The sequence below is a fragment of the Cavia porcellus genome, unplaced genomic scaffold, assembly GCF_034190915.1.
Source record: "Cavia porcellus strain 051 isolate PalLab524CR breed Dunkin Hartley unplaced genomic scaffold, mCavPor4.1 scaffold_22, whole genome shotgun sequence".
Classification (NCBI taxonomy): Eukaryota; Metazoa; Chordata; class Mammalia; order Rodentia; family Caviidae; genus Cavia; species Cavia porcellus.
Window position 1 is genome coordinate 23379565 of NW_026947505.1, and position 22830 is coordinate 23402394.

General features: G+C 36.0%; 1 protein-coding gene across 5 annotated transcripts in view; it reads right to left on the reverse strand.

The window, feature by feature from the left end:
* Positions 1–22830, reverse strand: part of Ipcef1 (interaction protein for cytohesin exchange factors 1) — a 177754-nt gene that overhangs the window by 57740 nt on the left and 97184 nt on the right. For all 5 annotated transcript variants that reach the window (XM_023564559.2, XM_063232927.1, XM_063232925.1 and 2 more), the window contains 3 exons: positions 22611–22780; positions 2141–2214; positions 719–790 (listed from right to left, as the gene is read on the reverse strand). In XM_023564559.2, coding sequence (XP_023420327.1) covers positions 719–790; positions 2141–2214; positions 22611–22780 — 316 coding nt within the window. The remainder of the gene's footprint in view (positions 1–718; positions 791–2140; positions 2215–22610; positions 22781–22830) is intronic.

Genomic DNA, 22830 nt, shown 5'->3' on the forward strand with positions numbered 1-22830 from the left:
TGGGTATTTCATAAACGTATTGTAATTGATTATGTGATGGTAATAAAGACAATGAGAATTCTGATATTGCACTTATATTAAGTGACATACTGTCTGATGTTTCAGGCCAGCACATCAAATCCAGCCTCAAACAAATAGCAGCCAATGTATGTACATCATCTAAACCAGTAGGGAATGAGTGGGTACATAATACATTTATTTAAAGACAGCAAAAAGAAAATGAAGCTAAGTATGTAAAAAATTTAAATTAGATCCAAGAGAGGACATTTTACAAAATGGTCAGTGGTACATAAAGAGGTGATAAATCTACAAATCCACATGATAATCACCCATCATATATTAAGAGCCTTTAACAGATTTTACATGGAAAAAACTGTGAGATCAATTACATAATACTTTCAAGGTTTTTCCTTGTGATGCCAATACTTGTTTTAACATTTTCTAATACAGTTTTCTGTCTAGTCCTTTCTTGACTTGGTGGTTCACTCAGAACAATCTAATGACTTCTTCCTAAATAATCATTTTGATATCAGTAGTTCCCCATGCTGCTTCCAAATAATAGAGAACAAACAAGAAACTCTGACTCTAAATAAATTAACCCTTAAAGTTACAGAAATAGGTAAAACAATAATCAATATAAACATAGACTTAAATTCCAATGCACAAACAACATAAGGTGCTCTTATAAAGACTATATTTACCAACTTCCTCTACTTACACATTCATTTCCTGCAAATTCTCAGCTGCAAAATAAAAGGTCTTGATCTGCGGATGGTTGATCTTCAACGCGCTTTGTGAGAAGAAACATAAGCACAAAAGAATTAGTGTTTGTAAACATCCAGGTGTTTGAAAAGAAATCAGTCAAACATAAGCACCATAAAAGTATTTTCTTTATAAAACTACAAAAAACTGCTGCATGAAATACATATTGTGTATCCCTATATCATATAGTATTCTGAAAGTCAATTTATCATATTAAATCTGAGACTTATTCAATGGTTTCTACTTAAAATATATAGGCATATCTTTCTTTTCATCTGCTAGCAGCTTTTCTCTACAAATATAATGAACTAAATTTGACAGTTAAAGAGATGTTACTTCAAAATATTCATAATGAAGCTTTCGTTCAAATTAAATGAAATGTATACCAGAATTTTATTCATTAAAATAATTAGATATGGATTTCCACATTGTACAAATTCATCAGAAACCTTGTGCAGGCACTCTTTATCAATAAAGGCAAAATAAAATTTGCTTTTAGTTTGAAGGAAAAATTTAAGACTTTGACAATACCAAATAATAAAACACTTCTACTTTACCACTTAGACGGGAAGTACCACAGGACAGGACAATTTTTTTTTATATAACTAATCAAAACCACAAGAATCAACCCATGTAATGTGAGATGCATGCTGCTAAATCAAAGTGGCAAAGAACTAAAGCAAACATCAGTCTATTCGTCTTATAAGAAAATAATCACTTGCTGCAACTAAAACATAAGTCAGTAGAAAAATGCCTCTTTTCAATACAATGGAAAAGATATCGAAAGTAGAAGAGTTTTTTAAAGGTCAAACATAATATAAATGCAAAATAACAGCAGAAAGCTGTCATGGGAAGGGTCCCTGACAGAGTCTGGAGAACCTGAACTCCCCTGAGCTCTGAGCTGGCAACAGACTCCACAGACTGTTGTACTTCCTTCTCTCTAAAACATAGATCGTGAGTGCAGAGTGCTTTGCTCCAAAATCTTTTGGGCTTACACTGTACCAGTGTACAATCCCGAGCTTAAAACATCTCAGAGAATTTAACCTCATAGATGCCTCTGACAATGCAATTGTGCAAGGGAAATGGGTTGTACTATTATGTCTACAATTCTGTTAAGCCCTAATTAACTATCGGTTCTCTTTACAACGGCCAAACTTTGACATCTATCTGACCATCCTGCCAATCCTGGATAGGAATGGGTTTTTCCCTCCATCACTGGCACAATTAATAGCATCCTATTACAAGTCTTCAAGGAGGCTTTAATCTCATCTGCTTCATCAAATGAAATATCAGATGAGCCTTGCATCACCGTATCACTTGATGATTATGTAGGGACATTATCCTGTCTCTGTTTTGTGAAGGTTAAGAAATGACTTACTTCTTTTTCTTGCATTCTGATGCTTTTTCCACAGTGAAATCAGAAAGGTTGACAAATCCATCTGCTTTCTCTGCCTGAAATAAACACACACCACAAATAGGAATAAATGCATCAATCCTAGGGACTATTGAAATTATGTAAATGCAATAGAGATGATGTCAATAAAATGAGGTGGAATCAATAGACACTTCCTTGAATTAGCACTAAACATGGACTTACTCCATAAACAAAATTAATGTTAGAAATTAACATTCTCCTGATAAGCTACACAGAACCTTTTCATGAAAAATGGCATGGCAGTTTAGGGGTGGTCAACATCTTTTAGGTACAAGGCTCCTGACCTCTTCCTGTCTGCAAGGACCTATCTGAGACCCACTTCCCCTTCCTGTTGAGCTCTTAGCTATCGTCAGTACCGCTCTCATCCTACTACTACAAACACGTTAGATGAAACCTCATTGCACCCTGATTTATGGTGGACAGAGCCCTAACTCTGGAGCTAGCAAATTTATATTCCTATCATAGACTTACTTCTTGCTAATTGTTATTACTTAAATTAGAGTCTAGACGAATAAGAGACAATCAACAAAATTCTTTCCTCTCCCAAGACTTCAGACAGTGTCTGGGGGATTCAATCACAAATCCATGAGCCACTAAAGAATTTTAGTTCCAAAATCAATGCCTGTGAAGCAAAGATTTCAGGAGAAAATGACACAATACCAACAAACATGTTGCTTTAAATCATCAAAACCTTCACGGGAAATGTAATCACTGTCCCACTTCTCTGTGAATTTTTTAAGATATGTTTTATGAATGAAGTTTAAGCTACAATGTTTGTCATAAGTGGATGAATGGAGAAACAACTCCAAAGATTAAATATAAATGAGTCAATAGTTTTGGTAGATGAATTAAAATTGTTTTTGAAAATACATTCTTAATTTTTAGTGTCAGTTAGCCATGCATAGTGCCATAGGGGCTCTTGGTTTGATTCATCATTCTTCCTCTTTTTCTTATTGCCAACGAGAGGCACTTATTGCAGTCTTCAAAAGAATCAAACTGTGAGATGTTCAACCATGTTCCACCCTCTGTCTCCCACATGATTAAGTCATTCAGTTCTTTACCTTCATTGTGTCCCTCTTATAAAATTCAAAACTTCATTTTGATCTACACTTCTCTCTTAAAACAACATATATATATATATATATATATATATATATATCACTGAGTGAATATACATTTGTCCACATTTAAATAAATGTTCAATTATATATATATATATATATTCACATATAGTCATATATATATGAAATTTATCTATTGATAGGCTGCCTACCACATGACATTTTCGCCAGTTATGCCTAAAAAGAGAATACAGACTATTTGAAGACATAAAATGTATGAGTAAACTTTTTATGTGATGCACAGTACTTCCTGTGAGTTCTCAGTGTCAGATAAAAGCATATTTTTAAAAAAACTGTTAGGTATCACCAATTCCATTTCTAGATATATATTCAGAAGTTTCAAAAAATAAATACAGTAATTAAATAAATGCATGTACATAAATGGTCACAAAAGTACTATTTACAATAACCAGAAGATTGAAAAATCCAAAAGCCCATCAATGGATGAAGAAAAAACAAATTGTCATCTATCTGTACAATGGAAGATTATCTGTGATATAAAAAATGAAGCATTAATATATATCCCATGAATGAAACTTAAAAACATTATGTTAAATGAAACAAATCATACACAAAAGATCGTTTCATATAATTCCATTTGTTTCAAATATGTAGCATACAAAATTCATGAACGTGGAACAAAGTTTGGCCCTGGGAGTGTTGGATGGGAAACAACTGCTTATGGCTACCTTTGCATATGATGAAAACATTTTGGAACTAAAGAAAAGAGATGGTTATACAACACTGTGAATATACTGAAGGGCCACTGAACTGCTCACTTTAAATTAGTTAATTTTATGTTGCTTTTTTAAAAAAATTTATTTAAAAAGAAAAAGAGAAAACACAAAACAAAACGGTATAAGGGTACAAGTAATACAGAACTACAAAAAAAAAAAAAAACAGAAAGAAATCACCAGTTAATAGATTACACATTATCATCTTAGACATAGTTGCTCAAGTCATAGTATCAAAGCATACAAAGTGGACATTCAAACAGTGAGACTGCAAACAGTTGTGTTCAATGATCCAACCAAAAATATTAGTATGGTCATCTACTTAACACCCCTAAACACACTTGCAGTTGTATCCTTTAGAGCACTTTTTTTTTCCTCTCTCTTTTACAACAAAATTTATACATTTTGGGTTTTATTACTCCTTAGTTCTTATTACTTTTTTTTTGGAAGAGAATAAAGTCAAATATGGCAAAACAAAGCTGTCAGTCAAAACTAAGGATAGACATAGCACATGATGTAAAAACAGAGTACACGGTTATCAACAATGGTTACCATAATGCCTCTTGCTTCATTAAAAAGAATTGTCTATCTCATTAGGTATTATAAAGTTAAACAAAACAGTAGAGAACAAGACCAATAAAACCTAAACCTTGTAAACACTACAGGACTTCCAAAGAAGATAATAGTCAAACCAGAATGGGCATCATAGTGAATCTTATTGCCTTCAAAGTAGCTGCCTATACCTTCAAACTTGATACTATCTTTTATTAAAATTTCTATAACACATATAGAAAGAAAAATGATTTACACTCATCCTTAATTTCTACTTCCAGAAAACTGTAGATACTATTAACCCCACTGACTTCCGTGTTGCTAACTCCTTATTTTTTTTCTAGTCCTCATTATTTGAAATCTAGTGACAGAGCGTTCAGCTGCTTCCCTCCTTCCATTACAACCTCCTATCTTGGTTCTTCTGAAAGCACATTACAGCTGCGCCATTTTCCTCTGAAGACTCCTCCTCTCTCACGGGGTCTTCACCCCCTGTAGGTTTCTTAGATCAGGATTCTCCAGAGTTCTGCCCACAGGTCTAGACTCTTCTCATCAAAGTACTCTCAATGGATGATCAGGTATACTGTATGGCTTAAAGTATCATTTTACACACATTTCCAAAATCTGTTCCTCAAATTGCAATGAATTCTTGGAGCTCTTGCCAAGATCTACACTATCTAGTGCACCTGTTCATACGATACTCCGCAGGTTTCTCAAGAGTGACAAAACCTCAATCTGTCATCTTGCTCCCTCACATGTGTCTGCTGCCTGCTCCTCTTTCTTCTGTTCTCTGCTTCAAAGAAAAAATTCTGAGATATAATCTCTCGGCCCATTTATAGCTTTAATAGAGTCTGTCACCATCAAGACTCATGCTGAGGCTCTGTCCCCAGTGTGGCAGTGCTAAGTACAACACTGAGACCCTCAAATGCAACTAAGTCACTAAGAGAAATTTTTTTCTCATGAGCTATCATTCTTTTAGGTCTGGATCAGTGGCTGCAAGTGTGGTTACTAACAGAGGAAGGCGCCCACATGTCTGGCAGCTTTTGTATACAATCATTTCCATTTCCACTTGTCTGCCAGGAAGTGGGAAGCACATGTCCTCACCAGAAGTTGAGCAGACACCAGCGCCATGATCTTGGGCCTCCAGAACTATCAGCTAAATAAACGCCTTTTTTTCTAATTCACCCAGCATCTGGTATTTTGCTGTAGAAAACTGTCTAAGACAATATGCTTATTGGAATTCATGCAAGTAAACACAATGTTGTATGACTGCTTTGTCTGTCACATGTTATTAATTCATCTATTACCTTCCACCTCCACCATATCACCATTTACGCTTTCTTGAATTACTGCAAAAGTCTCCTAAATTATCCTCTCTCTTTCTAATTCTTTCTTTGTATCAAATTTAGTGTAAAAGTCATGATCACAGCAAATCTTGGCATCATGAGCATTCTTTATGCCACCTCTCTAATTAAAACTCTGAGTGGTTCCTATTGCAGTCAAATAAATTCTGAGTGCCTTAGCAGGAAGTTTTTTATGATCAAGCCCTACGTAATGTCAGTCTTAACTTTTCCGGTCCCCTTTCCCCTAGTCGCCAAAAATGAACAGAAAAATTAAAACGAAACACAATACTTCCATAGAGCAGAATTAGAATTAACATCCAATTTGTGGAATCTTTAGTTTCAATACAATTGTCTTGCAGTGTAAGAAGTCCATCTCAAATGGCAATACAAAAATCACTCAAAAAAGTGAAAAGTACATGTACTCATATTTTTATTTATTTAAAAATAAATATGTATAATAGATAAATTTTAAATCTTCATGTAGATGGATTTCACTTCCTATCTGAAATGACTTGTGATTCCTTTAAACAAGATCCCAAATAAAACTGAGCATAACTACCTCAGTGTTTCATCAGTATTCTTCATTATTCTATAATAGAGGACATTCAAGCTCTATTTAAAGTCATAGACAACTGTGTCAAAAATGCTCCTTGGCTTATTTGACTTGCAAAAATGCTTCCAAAATGACAATCACAGTGACAAAATCCTGAAGGAATGATAGTTTTCTTCTCTTTCTCCTTTTCCTCCCTCCAAACCTTTCAGATTCCTTGTTGCCTGTTACATTTAACAAAAAATAAATGACTTGAATGGTGTCTTTCCCCTTTAATGATCCCTAACTTTCTAAAAAGTTACTCGAAAGCTGTGTTTGGGGACCTGCAAACTTTCCTCTGAATCCTAATGTAGTAAAAGATTGATCTCTTGCCAGAAATACCACATTATCCTTTAACCACTGTGCAAAACTGTCTCATCAAACCTCATCTTAACTTCTGAAACAAGCCTACTTTGCTTTGCACCACACTATGCTCCATGATCAGAATGCTCCTAGAAGTCTTCCTCCCCACATTTCAGCCCATCTCCACATTTTTCTCTCAGCATCTCGGATTTTCTCAACTTTGGTGGAGCAACATGTGCACTTGTTATCACTGAGGAGCATTAAATTTAGATTTTTACCAAAATCATTAGTGTTGAAATGTTAGGAGGGGAATGCTAAAAAATTAAGTTGCTGATCATCTCTCATGTTGTGAGTCTCCTGTATTTATATTTCCCTAAAACACTGCTCTTATTCACCTTCATGTCTCTAGACCTTCGTTTGTCTAGTGTGTAAAGTACCCTCTTCACATCAGGCACTATGTCCAATATGTGGCAAATAACCATGGACAAACCAGAGATCTCTGCCCTCAAGGGACAAAGAGACCTCACACTCAGCATGGAAACATGTAAACTTCACAGGAAAAATAATGTTGGTAGGCAATGGCCTTTCAGAGTGCAAGCAGAGGTTACCCACTGCTGTCTGACATGTTGCCCCCTCCTGCCTCAACCCCTTAAGTAAGTTTCCACGACCCAGTGTAGGTGAAACCATCTCCAAACCTGCCTCCTGCTCTCCCTGTGCCAGCACAGTCCTGTCCCAGGAGCGTTGATGGGTTTTTCTTACAGTACTTCTCTCACTGAATTTAGTCATCTGATGCTTCTTCAACAGACTAAGATTCTTAAAGAAAATATTTGTGTCATTTACACATACTATTTATACATAAGGAAGGTATTCAGTACATGTGGAATACGTTTTACGAATGACTAAGAGATAGGTCAGGTTATTTTCCTCTGACAATAAAATATTAAAATACAATGCCAAAGCTACTTTAAAAAACTAGTCCATCAGTTCCTACAAAAATATATAAACATATAAATTACCACACAACTCAACATTTCCACTCCTAGTTACCTACTCAAGAGAAATGAAAGTATAGGCCTGCAAAAGATTTGCAGGCAAATATTTATAGCAGTATTACTCATAGTAGCCCAAAGCTGGAAACAACCTAAATGTCCATCAACTGATAAATACGCAGTGTAAAAACATGCTCATAAAAAGGAGCAAATGGCCAATAAAGGCTAAAACATGAATGATCCTGAAAAGCACTTCCTAAGTGAAGATACAAGACAACACATACTAGTCTATTTGTATCAAATCTATAGCCTATAACAATGTTTGTGCAGGACTGGGATTAAGATTAATTACAGATGACTGTGAGGATCTTACTGGTATGATGAAAATTATTGAAAACTGGTTTATTGTAGTAGTTATATCACTTAGTAAATTTCTCAAACAATACCACTTGAATAGAGTAGATTTTATAATACATAAAATTGTACCTCAATAAAGTTGTTTTTTAAAATGTGACATGAAGGGAAAGTTTAGAGAATAGAAAACTGTGAATAAAATCCCCTCTTACTTAGTCATCGCTGAGACCTGGAAAAGGATGATACATGAAGTCTTTAAGGATCCCACTCATGGCCAAAAGTGACTGTTTGAAACACTCACACCAAACTGAGCTAATATTTGTATTATTCTAAGCTTTGAGCTTAATTATGGTTTCAAGTTTGGGCAAAGGAAATTTGAGAAGTGAATATTTCATACAAAATTTTCCATAGCTTAGATATTTTTTAAATTAGCTAAAATAGGATATTGACTCTTAACATTTAAATACAAGAGCACCAAGGATTTTTAGGGCCGTGAAAATACTTCGTATTTTTATTAGGCAAATACATTCATTACACATTTGCCCAAACTCACAGATGTTCAACACCAAGTTGAACCCCAGTGTAAACTATGAACTCTGGGTAATAAAATGATACATCAAAATATGTTTGTTGATAGTGAGAAATGTGCCACGACGGCTAGTATGAGTAACGTGGACAGTGCTGTACGTCAGGAGGCGGGGTCAAAGGGCGAATCTCTGTATGTTCCATTCAAACTTGCTATGAACCTAAAACTGCTCTAAAAAATAAAGACATAAAAAATCAGCTAAATAAGATATTAAGTTTTATATTTAAACGCAAATGTAAGTGTCCATTGCTTTTTTGACTTTTTTATACAAGTACCTTACAAAATAAAATTATTTCCTAAATATGTGAGTGTATGTGTGTGTTTGAGACAGAGAGAGACAGAAAGAGAGATATATAAGTCAGAGAAAACCAAACCAGAAAAAAATGAACTGTAATATAGGACATTATGTATTTCATGGTTAGAATTTAAAAGAATTGTTATTTCTCTATTGTCAATGAACTACACTACCTTGCTTCCAAAAAAACACAATTTTTTTAGACTAATAGTTCTGAAATCAAAAGATACCTTTTAAACTCAATTTTCATGCCAATTTCCACAGTTTCCCTCTAAATATCTGTTAGGTGAATTGTAAATCATAAAAAAAATTTAAATTTGAGGAAAATTGGTTCAAGTAAATTAATTTTGTGGTTTATTTTATAATATGCTTTTTGTTCAGGATGAATATGGATTTAAAATTTTTGGAATCACTTTAAGTGAATTTAAATAAGGCTACGTAGAGATTGTTAGAATCAAGAAAAACTGTAAAACTCCATTTCACCAAATAAGTCTATTGCTTTCTCAATTCTGCCCTGAAATTCCCAGCACACTGCAAAGTCTAAACAGGAGCAGAGCTGCCCATCTTTCTGACACCTGGGACCAGCTGTCACTAAAGTCTCACAGTACACACTGATTTGAGATATCTACAAACACCTAAATTGCATGTTCGAAAATATAAGATGCAAGTAAACTGAGGTTGAAGGACAGATAGATGAAATTGATGGTGTTTGGCCTCCACAGAGAGACAGTCTTTATTATGCAGCAGTTTTTCTCATGAAACCAATGGGAGCGAACTGGGCAGGAAGGAGCAAACAAGCATTCACCCTTTGACCCAGAAATCTCACTTCTGAGATCTGTCCTAAACACATGTTTGACAATGTGTGTTGCATCATATGCACTGTAGCATTATAGGTTCTCACCAAAGACCGTAAATGCAAATTTTTAGAAGACACTTGAGTAAACTATGATACTACATGAAAAGAAACATTATGCAAAATGACATAAATACCTACATATATAGAGATAGTAACTTCTAGGACACAGTAAAAGAAAATGTAAAGTGAAATATGATATTTACAGTAGGTTAATTTTAAGAATTGGAGCATGGGATGTGATTCAATATGTACATTTGCTTGTGTTTGTAAAAATAAATGATGGAAAAAATAAACCACAAATAGGAAAGGAGGGAGGGGAGAGGAACAGGCCTGAGAGCAAGACTTACCTAGCTGTTGCTTATCACATAATTTTGATTTTGGATGTGGGCAAACGATCTGTTTTTTTTTTTAAATCCAAAACAGAAAAAAGAAGCAATTTCTCAAATTGATAATAATCGAAGCTGAGTGAATGTAAACATGCTGGCGTGCCCCTACACATCACAACGGCTACACACACGGGACCTCAGAGCACAGAGTCTGATTATTCCTACTTGGTGGGAGACAGATAGGAGTTCTAATGGTGGCACCGGTGCTATCATTTTAAAATTGTTCAGGTAGTTCTTTCCCAGTTTTGCCCCAAACTGCACAGCATCTAAAGCTTCCCTCCTTCACTCCTTGCAAAAACCCATCACACTGCTTGTTCTAATAAGCGACCCCTTTCCCTCTTCCTTTCAGAGAAGGAAACACAGCTCTCAGAGAAGCTCAGCACAGTGAGGTCATCTCTATCCCAAAAACATTCCCCAAGCTGCTGCAGGCAGGCAGCTACACTGATAGCACGGAGCTGTGATAAGCACCACGTGGAAAGGAAGAAAAACTAACATTTTGGTTTGATTTTGTAGCTCTTTGTTCTAAATACCTGGAGCAGGCCTGGCAAATGAGAATGCTTGAAATCTTTAAGAAGTGCGGAAATTTTGAATGACATCAAATAAGAGCTAATATTTATTAAGCACTTAGCATAAGTCAGTGAGGGTCTCTTCACAGCCTTTAGCAGAAAACTGACTATAATCGGAGTGTTGGAACTTGTGAAACTGGTGGGTATTTAAAACCAACGACACTAATGTAGTTATAAAATTATGTGGCACTGATACAATGACAGAATTTGGACCAAGATGCAGTACTGAGGTAGAAATCTAGACATGAGACCGAAGACCTTTACTCTTACCCAAGAGCTGAAAAGGAAAATAAGAGAATCTAGAGTCAATGCCTGGCACAAGGAAACACTAGATTTTGAATGAGAATCTCTCACTGAAGGTTCCTCGTTATATAATTTTAGAGTCTCTAACCTCTCCAATCAGAGTCCTTACAGTAAAAAAGCAAATGCAACTGGGTTCTTCAAGCTAAACAGGATCAACATGGGTGCACGTACTACCATCGAAATGTTAAATCCAAAAATATTAGATGCATTTATTGTCACTAGTCTCTAGGAAATAAGAAAAAAGGAGGGAAGAGAACACAAAAGAGATGGAATGATTTAGAAAGAAATCGGGTAATGTTATGCCTTTTGACTCTGTCCACTGTCACTGAGCCCAAGGTCACTTCCGCCTCAACTCTCCCTTGTCAAGCTGATATCAGATGAATAGTTTCAGATTCTTTGGAGAATAGTGATACTTGCAATCTTACCAAATTCTCCTACATAAAGTGGGGTGTATTTTTATGACAAAACTATTGCACTTCAATTTATCTAACATTGTCCTATAAATATAATTAGATTTTGAACACTAGACACATTCTTCTTACAAGTGCCTAGAAATAGATACTCTACATAAAAAATGTTTCATGAATGTTTTTGGTAGATATACAGAAAAGCCCAATTTCCTACAGAACTCAGAGATTCTTGGAATTAATTATGAAAACAATAATGCTCTGATAATGATAATCATGATGGCCCTGAGGATACATAAACTTCAACAAGGGAGAGAGAAAAGGGCTCAGAAGCAGGCAGATCACTGTAGTAGATGCTGCCAGTGAGCCAGCTGCAGCCCAGGTCCTTGTCACCCAGGCCCCCTGGCCAGAATTCTCACTGCCAGAAGCTACACTCTTTGTGGGAAGATTTATACCTATCGGACTCAGTTTCTCATCTGTGTACACATAGTCAGGCATCAAAACCCCAGGACAGGTTCTCCATCAATAAGTAATGGGACTTGGTGTATAAACATCCCAGCTCCTTTTCCCTGAGTGGGCAGACTCTGGGTTGTGTGTCTTTCAGCAGCTCTCAGAGTTCCTCAGCATGATTAAGCTGTGGTTGCCTGCAGTCCTAGCCTGTTTGCTAAAGAGGATTTGCTAGCTTACTTTTTCATCCTCTCTCTCATTTCTCCATTCTCTTTCTAAGTACAGTCTGCCCTCCAGATTCATGGCTCCACATAAATATACTGAACCAACCATGGATCAAAAGTATGCAGAAAATGGTGTCTTTTACTGAACATGCGTAAGTTTTTTCCTGTCATTCCTCCTAAATAAAACAGCATTATAATAACAATCATTTACATTGTACTATGTGTTTTTAATAAAAATCTAGATATTATTTAAAGTATACTAGAAGATCATGTTGGTTACGTACAAATACTGCACTATGTTATATAAAGAATGTGAGCATTTAAGAATCTTTGTATCTATGGGCATCCTGGAATGAGTCCTCAGCATATACCACACAGTACAGAATTTCCTGGATGGCTTCCCAAATAAACTCCTCCCTCAAATCCCCCCTCAGAATCTGCTTTTGGGAAGCCTGAAGCAAGATGCCAATTCCTTCACAGAAAATGTTCCCACTTGTAGACAGATACCACCAGCAGCCCAACTGCATTATAATCCCTCTTTTATTTTTGTTGTTCTTCATTTTATTGGTACATTTTAGATATGCACAATGATATTTATCATAGGAAATTATGACATACCTTAATTCTTGTCTCCTCCCAATTTTCCTCCTCTCCCTTGAAACCCTCTTCCCCTCCTTATTTACAAAAGCTTTGTTTCTCTTGCTTTCCTCCTGTTCTCTTTTTTCTCACCTTCTTTTCCTCATTCCTCCTCCTTCATTTTCCATTGCATTTGAACTTTTTCTTCCCATGTCCCAATATCCATTATGCATTTTTGTTCTTATTTACATTTTTAGTTTCTCACACCACAGAAATAGTGCAATATTTAAAGATACATGTCTAAGTATAGTTTCAAGATGCATCCATTTACCTATAAATGTCTCAAGATTATCCTTTTTTATAGTAGAACAATACTCCATTGTATAAGAATATCACATCTTCTTTATCCATTCACCTATTGATGGGCATTTGTGTTGTAGAATCTTGTTTTATTAATCCCTTCTAAAAATCACCCACATATGTAAGCACCTCAGGGACTAGCTAAGTGGCGATCAAGAAGTGGCTGGTGCCCTACTCCCTGATGTGCCCACTGGCCCTCCTGGCTAATTATTCTTACATAGATTCTCCATTCTCTCCCTATAGAATCATATTTTAAGAAAATTATCTCACTCTTTCATGTAGTATGACACACAAAGATAGTCATTACTTTCAGAAATGTCAATTTCAAAAATTGACATTAAAATGGAAAACACAATTTAAAGCAGTGTGTGTGACTGTTCTCCAGTATAAAATTCTTTGCACATGCTCCGTTCACAAGCTGCCCCTGCCTGGCCTGACCTCCCACATGCTGTCTATATGCCTGTGATCCCCAGAACCAATGCTGATGGTGTGATCTCTTCAAGAGCACAGGGAAGAGGGGAGCTGAGGGACGGGGCAGAGCAGGGAGGGACACAGGAGAGAAGAAAAAAGTTTAACTGAATTAAAAATGTGTGATAAAATCTCATTGTTACAAAATCAATTATATCTCTTGATATCTAATCAATTTCATCTACCATCCATGGTAAAAGCAAAGGTTACAAAGGAATAAAGGAACTCCGCTTAAGAAAATTTAAAATCATCCCCTTTCCATAATAGATATTTGGAAGTAATAAAAAATACGACAAATGTATCTAAGATAGTTAGTCAATATAGCACAAAACCTTCCACATGTATATTAAGTTTTCAAGCACTTCAGGAACTTTAAGATCTCTTCAAGTTTTTTTGTGACTTTCATAAATATTATTAAAATATCAAGATACTTCTCAACAAACAACAAATCTGAATCAAAGAAGGAGAAAAGATATTTCTCTAAAAACAGATATACAAATACTCCATAGAAAAGATGTTCAAAGTCACTAGACTTTAGAGAGATGCAAACCAAAACAGTAATGATATACCACCTCATCCCCATTAAAACGGCTTCTATCAGAAACAAACAAACAAATAAATACTTTGTGGTGAAAATGTAGAGAAAGTAAAATTCTTGTGTACTTTTACAGGAGTGTAAAACTAAACGGGTGCTGTAGAAAACGGTATGGAAGTTCTTCCAAAAATTAAAAAATAGAATTACAATGTGATCCTGCAATTTTTCTTCTCAGTATTCATCCAAAGAACCGAAAGCAGGGTGTCAAGGAGATACTTTGTATGTTCATGTTCTTATAAGAGTATTATTCACAATCGCCAAAAGGTAAAAGCAACCTGCACACATCAGCAGATAGGAATGGATAAACAAAATGTGGTCTGTGAATATAATAAAATATTATTCTGCCCTAAAAAAGAAAGAAATTTTGACAGTGATTTTATATACTGCAGTGTAAATGCTATGTAAATAATTATTACCGTTGTTATTCTGTATTGTTTAAGGGATAGTGAGAAAAATATTAAGGGATGATGACATGAAAACGTATGTGTACATATTCAGTAAAGGCACATTTTTCTGAATAGTTTCAATCTGTGTTTAGTTTAGTCCGTGTGTGTGGAACCCATAAATCCAGAGGGCTAACAGCACATGGAGAGAGATCAGCTGTGGACTCCATGGGGCTTGATGGGGAAAGGATCTACCTGGAAAAGACTCTACAGACTCAATATTCAGTAATGCCATCTACGACATGAAGATTTTATACTAAGTGAAATAAGCCAGTCACAGAAGGACAGATAATATATTAGTATTCTTATATGAAGGACCTAACGTAGTTAAATTCATAGAGTCACAAATTAGAATAGTGGTTTCCAGGGACTAGGAGGAGAAGGAAAGGAGAGTTATTGTCTACTAAGCACAGAATTTTGATTTTGCAGGATCAACGGAGTTTTGGAGTGACATAAGGGGAAGAATTGCACAAGAATGTGAGTGGATTCAATGCCACTCAACTGTACTCATTAAAATGGTTACAATGGTAAACTTTCTGATGTGGATATTTCATCACAATTTTCAAAAAATAGGCTCACCTCCTACTCTGAAGTTATGATTTTTCAATAAAAAATAAAAATTCATTTGCTACAGTTAATTTTATAAGATTCAAAGTGGGAAACCATCAGTGGTGAATATGCTGTGAGTGTGTACCATCTCCTTCCCAGGGGATAACCATCTCCTCACATTTATGTTTAGCAAAGTAAGAACCAAGGTCTCCAGGGAGGGTGCAGAGTTGACCTAAGCTGTCCAGTGGCTGCGGGTCAGGGTACGACCTGTCTTTTTGATTTGGAATCCAGGGATATCTTCTGCCACACTATGCCATTTCCTTGTGTGTTTTTAAAGGTATCATTTCAAACTTGTTTCCTTGTACTCCTTTCCTTTTAAAAGTTCACTACTTTTTTAAAACTTAGAGCCATTACATAGCTTTCTTCCAAAATGTTATTAAAACACTATCAAATTAAACACAGCAGCCCAATTATGGATGAGTTTATCTGCTCGTTTGTTTATAGAAGCATCTACCCCTAACCCTTGGTTGGATAAGCCTGCTCTAGAGGAAAACATCTTCAAATAAAGACTTCTCAGAAAAAAATTCTCAAATCAAACCAAAAGTTCAGTTCATCCCATGGGGCATGTATCATTAGATGGCTTGGGAAACGAGCACACAACCTCACAAGCAGCTCCTGAGTAACCTGAACTCTTTCTCCAGTGATGGAACCACTGTGATGAAAAACACTAATGCCTTCCAGCCCACTCCTGCCTATGTTTTAAAATCATCCTTTATATAGGGTTTCTGTGTGTATTCTTAGAATTCCTAGCACAGGACAGCCCCGAGTTGCCAAAAGAAACCATTTCTATGTCTGAAAATCCCTAGCACAAATTTTCCTCTTCCTAAAATCTCATGCAAACAGATATCTTCTAAAGCATACATAAAATTGCCCTTTTTTATGTGTCCCTTTAGTTTTTACATGCTTTCATCCGTACGTTTCTCAAAGTAGCTCTGATTTATGTAGAGATAGTGTTCTTAGTCAAATTTTACTCAAAAAGTGAAGGCATTTAGAATTCATCAGAAACCAGTATGTCAACGTATCTTTGTATATATTAACACTTCTATACATATATTAATGAATACATACTAATATTTATAATTGTATTCATACATTCATGAATATAAATTGTGTATCATTTTAAATCTAAATTAATAAGTGTGTATATATGTTGCATTTTGTCTCCTGTAAGTATTTAAAGGAATTTTAAAATATAAGGTATTTTTGTTTTAAATTATGCCTATTGACAAATAAAATCATTATCCTTGAGTCATCATTTGAGATCAACTCACCACTTGTAGCTACTGACATATTATATTTTTCTCTGTGTAGACCATCAATAATTCACCTGCTCATTCTCACTTCTAACCTAAATTCTAGCACCAATTTCATGTTCCTGGTTTGAATTCTTTTCATGGAGAAAGCTTTTTAAAACATCTGAATTTTGATTGAGATACATTCAGAGGCATGTTTCTAAGACAATGAATATGTAATTCAAATAAATTAGAAGGTCCAGATTCTCAATTTACAGGACTCATCTCTTGTCACTGAGTAAGTATTCAACAATGCTTTGATTAAATGCCTTATATAACTGATAAGCAATGTAATGATTAAGTACACTCTCAAAAAATCTTGGTGTCTACTCCATACCTACTTCTTTTATGGTACAGAGACAGTTTAGATCAGACAAGTACAGAATACATTTCAGGTCCAACCATTGTAATCATCCAAAACAACATTGTCCTACCTATGGCAAATTCACTCAGGCATTTTTTCAAAATATATGCTAATAGATAAATACAAATGAACAGTACAGGAGATTTGATGCTCGTTCTCCAGGGGCAAAAACTGAGTTTTCTTTCTTAAACAGAAAGAAAACTATTACGTATTACTGAAATTTTCAGAACAGCTGTCCCATGAGTAGAGAGCTTCTGGTTTTCAAATCATATTTTTCCATGAGGATAAATTTTGTCAAATCTAAAACTGAATAGATCCTTACTATAAATATTCTCATGAAACAAATCCCAAGAAAAACACCTTCTTAATCTAAGATCCTCTGAAGTTCATATGAAGAACACAGATAGCTAATGGGAGAAATGGATAAAGTCCACACATTACTTGAATCCAGGAACATTCAGGCTGTGTCAGAGAGAGAGTCGCATTTGTTCAGGCAGATCAACTTCTCAAAATGAAACACCTACCTAGCACATATGAACCCAGCTACTAACCTACAAGCCTCATTTCTTTATCTAAAAGATTCATGAGATAAAAAATATAGGGAGATTCACCCAGTGATTCCGTGGTTCCCTTGAAACATGGATGCTCCAGCATAAATGGTTAGTTTACTTTCAAAATGGAAATCTCTACTGATTTTACACCAAAAAGTAATGAACAAAAAGAAAATAAATTTAAAAAGTGACAATGAATTGAAATGAGAGTCTACATTTTAGCCACAAACTCTGTCAGTTTTTGTGTTATTTTCCCAGTCTCTCCAGCTCCAAATCTTGGACTCTCATTTTAGTCTCAAATTTTATGTCCTTATCCAATCATCTCCATCTGTTGCCCCCTTTTTTTAATCATGGTACTATTCCAAATCTGCAATGTTAGCACTCGCATCCAGGAGTTCCTGCACTAAACGACTGAGTTTTCTTACCATTCCCTAAGTGGCTTTCTGAAAGTTCTCTGTCCTCCATTTATTGCTGCTATATTGATATTTTTCATATGTCAACTTCACTACTAGCTCAAGAATATGCAGTGGCTCCCTACTGCCTGCTGGATCATAACCACATCCCTGCACTGTGTGTCCAAGACTCCCATTTGCTGACCCTCAGTTACCTCTCAATAGAGAAGTCATACAGTCCAGAGAAAAGTGCCCATATTTTGTGTTGGAGGATATTAGTTGTAATCCCTGCTCTGACATTTACTTCTTATGAGGTACTAACAAGTTCTTTAAATCCCCTGAGCTTCAGTAAACCTACTTGAAAAAGGAGAACAATAAAATCTATCTTGCTTGGTTATTATGAGAATTCAATAGAATGCTTGATACAGTCAGCACAGTGCTTTTGCATTTTTATTCCTTTGTTCATGTTGGGCCTCAGGCTACAATGTCCATCTCCTATGCTCTGTTCCTCACACTGCTAATAAAGTGTCAACAAAATTGGAACAGTTATGGAGCACCTAGATGAGACCATGGGGCCTTGCTGGCAAACCCAACTTGCACCTTTTCCTGTATTTGGTTTTTAAAATAGAAGTGAAAATCTTGTTTCTGGAAACATACTTCCCACAAAAACAGTTCGGATTCACAATCTCATTTCCCAGAATTCCTAATGCTTACTTATTCATGAAATCAACAATGTTAACACAGTGCCTATTAAATGTCAGACACTGAGTAAAACACAAAAGGTACATCCATGGTCTTGCCCTACAGAGATTATTATTAATTATGGAAAACATCAAATCTAACAAACATATAAAAAGAGAATAGTGGTGATGATGATGATGATATAAGATGCTCAGAAAACAGAGAAATGGCCAAATTTAGGATCATGCACAAGTCCACACCAAAGAAGTGCATTTAAACCAATTGTTTTCTTATGAAGAGGAATAAACTTGAGGGAATTGGGTGACAGAAAGACTTTAGGACATAGAGATAAAGGTTTCTGAGCAGAGAAACAGTATGTGCAAAGACAGGGAGAGCCAGCACACGCCACAGCAGCAACCACAGCTCCTTAATGGGGCTTGGGTGGACAGAGTGGGGAAGAAGGAAAGGTACCAAGTAAAGTAATTCCTTTGAGCCAGAAAGTAAACTTACATTTCATCCTCAGGACAAAGAAAATAAGAACGTGGGCTTTAATTCCAAGATTTTAATCAGCTGAGATCTGTATAGCCGCTACAAATGGTTTTGAAAGACGTGGTGTGAAATCTTGTGCGCTGCATCACTTTGTAATTATATAAAATGTGACATGAAAAATCACAGGTGACCTTTCTCAGTCTGTGTGGTGCTGCTAGAAACCCGGACATGTGGGAAAAGAAGAAAGTGATGCGCACTGTACATTGATTACTGAAGAACAATGGTAACGAAAGATCCAGAAGAAAAGAGGGTGATGTGGCCTCCTCAGCAGTACCAGGAGCAACAGAGACAAGCAAAGGAACCTGGTGGGATCACTTGTAATTCCATAACAGAACTGTTTCACTTCTAGAGCTGTTCTCTCCAAACTGTACTGCCAGCAGAATACAGTAGGCTTATTAGTGTCACTTATCCTGGCCCCAAAATGAACTTACACTGGCATGGGTCAACACAATGGATTTAGGAATCAAAGGGGTCTGAGTGGGAAGCTTTCTTACACTTAACATTTTCTTTTTTTAAAATTTTATTTAAAAGGAAAAAGAGAAAAAACAAAACAGTGTAAGGGTACAAGTAATACAGAACTACAAAAAAAAAAAAAAAACAGTAAAAAATCACCAGTTAATAGATTACACATTATCATCTTAGAGATAGTTGCTCAAATCACAGGATAAGCATACAAAGTGGACATTCAAACAGTGAGACTGCACACAGTTGTGTTCAGTGATCCAACCAAAAACATTTATATGGTCATCTATTTTAACACACCTAAACACACTTACAGTTGTATCCTTTAGAGCACTTTTACACTTAACATTTTCTTACACTTACATGACACGCAGGACTTGGGCAACTTACACAAATCTCTCTGAGTCTCAGTCTTTTCAGCTACCAAATGTGGTGATTATGACTGCCTCTGAAGGTGATTCTGAGGAGTCAGCAAACGCATGTCTGAAAGGTACCCAGAAAATCTCTTGCAGGGATAGTTGACCTTCTCTATAGCAGACCTTCCCTGAGAGCGCCATTGCCTATCAGCATCTGGCTATGTAAGAAGTTGTAAACCACAAGGCTTACCCTCACACAAAAATAGGGAACACGGAAGACAGAAATAGACATTTGTTAGGATTGGGTGCCTTAGGAGCAACTTCATTAAATCTGAATTCTCTACATGACATAAAGTAAATAAATGTTTTGCTTGAGTGTATGTGCTTGATTCTTATTTCACAGTTGATATTTACACAGATAGCAGAAATATGACTCTTAATTAAGTACTCATCTATGAGCCTTTTTCCCCACAACACATATATAATTAAGATGTCAGGGGACATGTGTGTATGTATTTGTGGGGGGAAGAGAGAGAGAGGGAGAGAAAGAACAGAGACAGTCTCCCTGATATACCATAATTCATGACTTCCCTAACCACACAAAAGCAAATCTATTCCCAAAACAAAGCCACTAATCCAACTGTATTTAAACATCTAAATAGTGCTTTCTGAGTTTGCATGAAAAAATCCAGGGTGGGGCCTGCCTGTATGTGAACTTCTGCCCTTTTCTTCTCTCTAACCCCTCACAATGCTGCTGGACCCTGTGGTAGACCAACATTCCTGTCACCTAAAATAACAAAAGCCGAATGCATGAAGGTAACTCTATAGGAGGCAGAATCCAGATGAGCTGATGGCACCGAATGAGCCATCTGTACACATCTGTAACCATGTAGGTTCAGAATAGCTTCCTTTAAATTCTAAAACAGAGACAGCACCCAGGACATATGTGTTGAGTAATCTTATTGATAAGATGAATTTATTGCTAAATTCAAGTTTTATTACTTCCCACAGGTGTGCCGTGCTCTGTCAACACCAATTTACCCAACAGCCCCCAGACACTTCCCAAAGTAAGTCCTTTCACGGTGCAGATGACAATCACATGCCATAATTACCCAAAAGCATGAATATAAAATAATAGCAAATCAGAAAACGATTTTTCATTTTAACTTTAAACTTTCCTATAACAGAAAGCAACATCATAGTCTCAAATTGCTTTAATTAGGGCAAAACAATTCTGTGCTAGACAACATGAAAATATATCCTGAAGAAGGGAAGAATAAAAGGAAAAGAAAGGAGATAATGGAAGACTGCACATTCTGCAAATACCACTTTTCACTGAGCCCCTAAATCTTTGATAAAATTGTTAAAACCCACAAAATCCTTCAAGAAATGTATTTTTGTGGAACCCTGGAAGGAGCTTTGTACCCATGCTATGCATTGGGTGAAACCTTTAGGAACAGGGAATACAGAGAGGAGCTCCAGGAGAGTGCTTACTCCAAAGAAATGGAATTGGATTTAAGTTTAATATAAGAAAATCTTTAACTTTGCCTCACATCATCTGGGTAATACAATTTTTTATTCAGTTTTTTGTTTTTGTTTCTTTTTGGAAATGCAAATTATTTTGACTAATGGCTTATAAAAGCAAATTAATCAACTAAAAAGCTAATACACAAATTATATGAAACTCTTACTTCACATTTATAAAGTCACATGTTCTTTAACACTATCGCCTTGAGCAATGGGTATACACAAGTCATTTTAAAGGAATGGTGACACATAAGCCAAGTTGCTCTAGCTTATGAGCAATTCTTTACTTTTCTCTTGAGTTATTAAAGGACCTTCATCATTCATCTTCTCTGCCCCACAAAGAGGCTTGAACCTTCCCAACATCAACCATGGAAAGGACCACTGATTCAATATTCAACAGCAGCATCATTTGAAAATGTTTCCAGTCATGAAAGACCAGCATACAATCTAACAATCACTGTTTCCAATTCTTTTCTACAGAAAACTAGTCCGTGAAGCAGACCACTACAGTAAACGTCTATTAAATCCTTAACTAGGCAACTGTCTTACAGAGCATTGTCCATGCATTAGGGTTAATGCCATCATGGAAAAAGCTTCTCCAGGAACTAGCACAAAGCTAGCACACAAGGTAGTGATTCCAAACCAGCCCACCTAATAAAAAGGCCAGAAGAATGAAAAGGAATGAAAGTAATAAAGGAGAAAATGAAAACAGCTTCTTAAGACTTAGTCAATTGATACCCTTACTAGATGAAGCTGAATATCTTTTTAGCAGAGACCTTAGCAATGTACATTTTCCATATTAATTGATCGCCACATAAATCTTTGAATTATTAGAATCTCTCTTGAAAAATAGTAACATTAATAGAACTTGAAAGCATCTGTTAGCCAGGATATAAGTTTGGGACAGCCCCTTCCTCCCAACCAAAGAATAGTCAAGCAGAATGGTGCCTTCTTAGTAATACACAACAGAGTAATCTAAATTTACTGGACCAGAAATGGTTTCTAGAACTTTTGTGTTTTCTGTGTCCCAAGTCCTAGGAATCAAAATTAACTTTGGCCTGAGTGTCACCTGATAGGTGATCTTTCGTCCGCCCTGAGGTGGAGCGGCTGGGACAGAAGGAGAAAGGCAGACTCACCATCTGATTGCTGTACCAGTACAGCGATGACCCCTTGAGCACCACCCAGAACTTTTTCCATTTGTTGCTTAGGAAAGTTCCCTTTTCCTTTTTCTTATACAGCCACCCTTGACAGTCAGCATGTCCCAGATCTTTACATGATATCCTCCTCCGACTCATCTTGAAAAAATCTGCAACAATTATACAGAGAGGTATTACCTTGATTTATGTGGCAAAACGA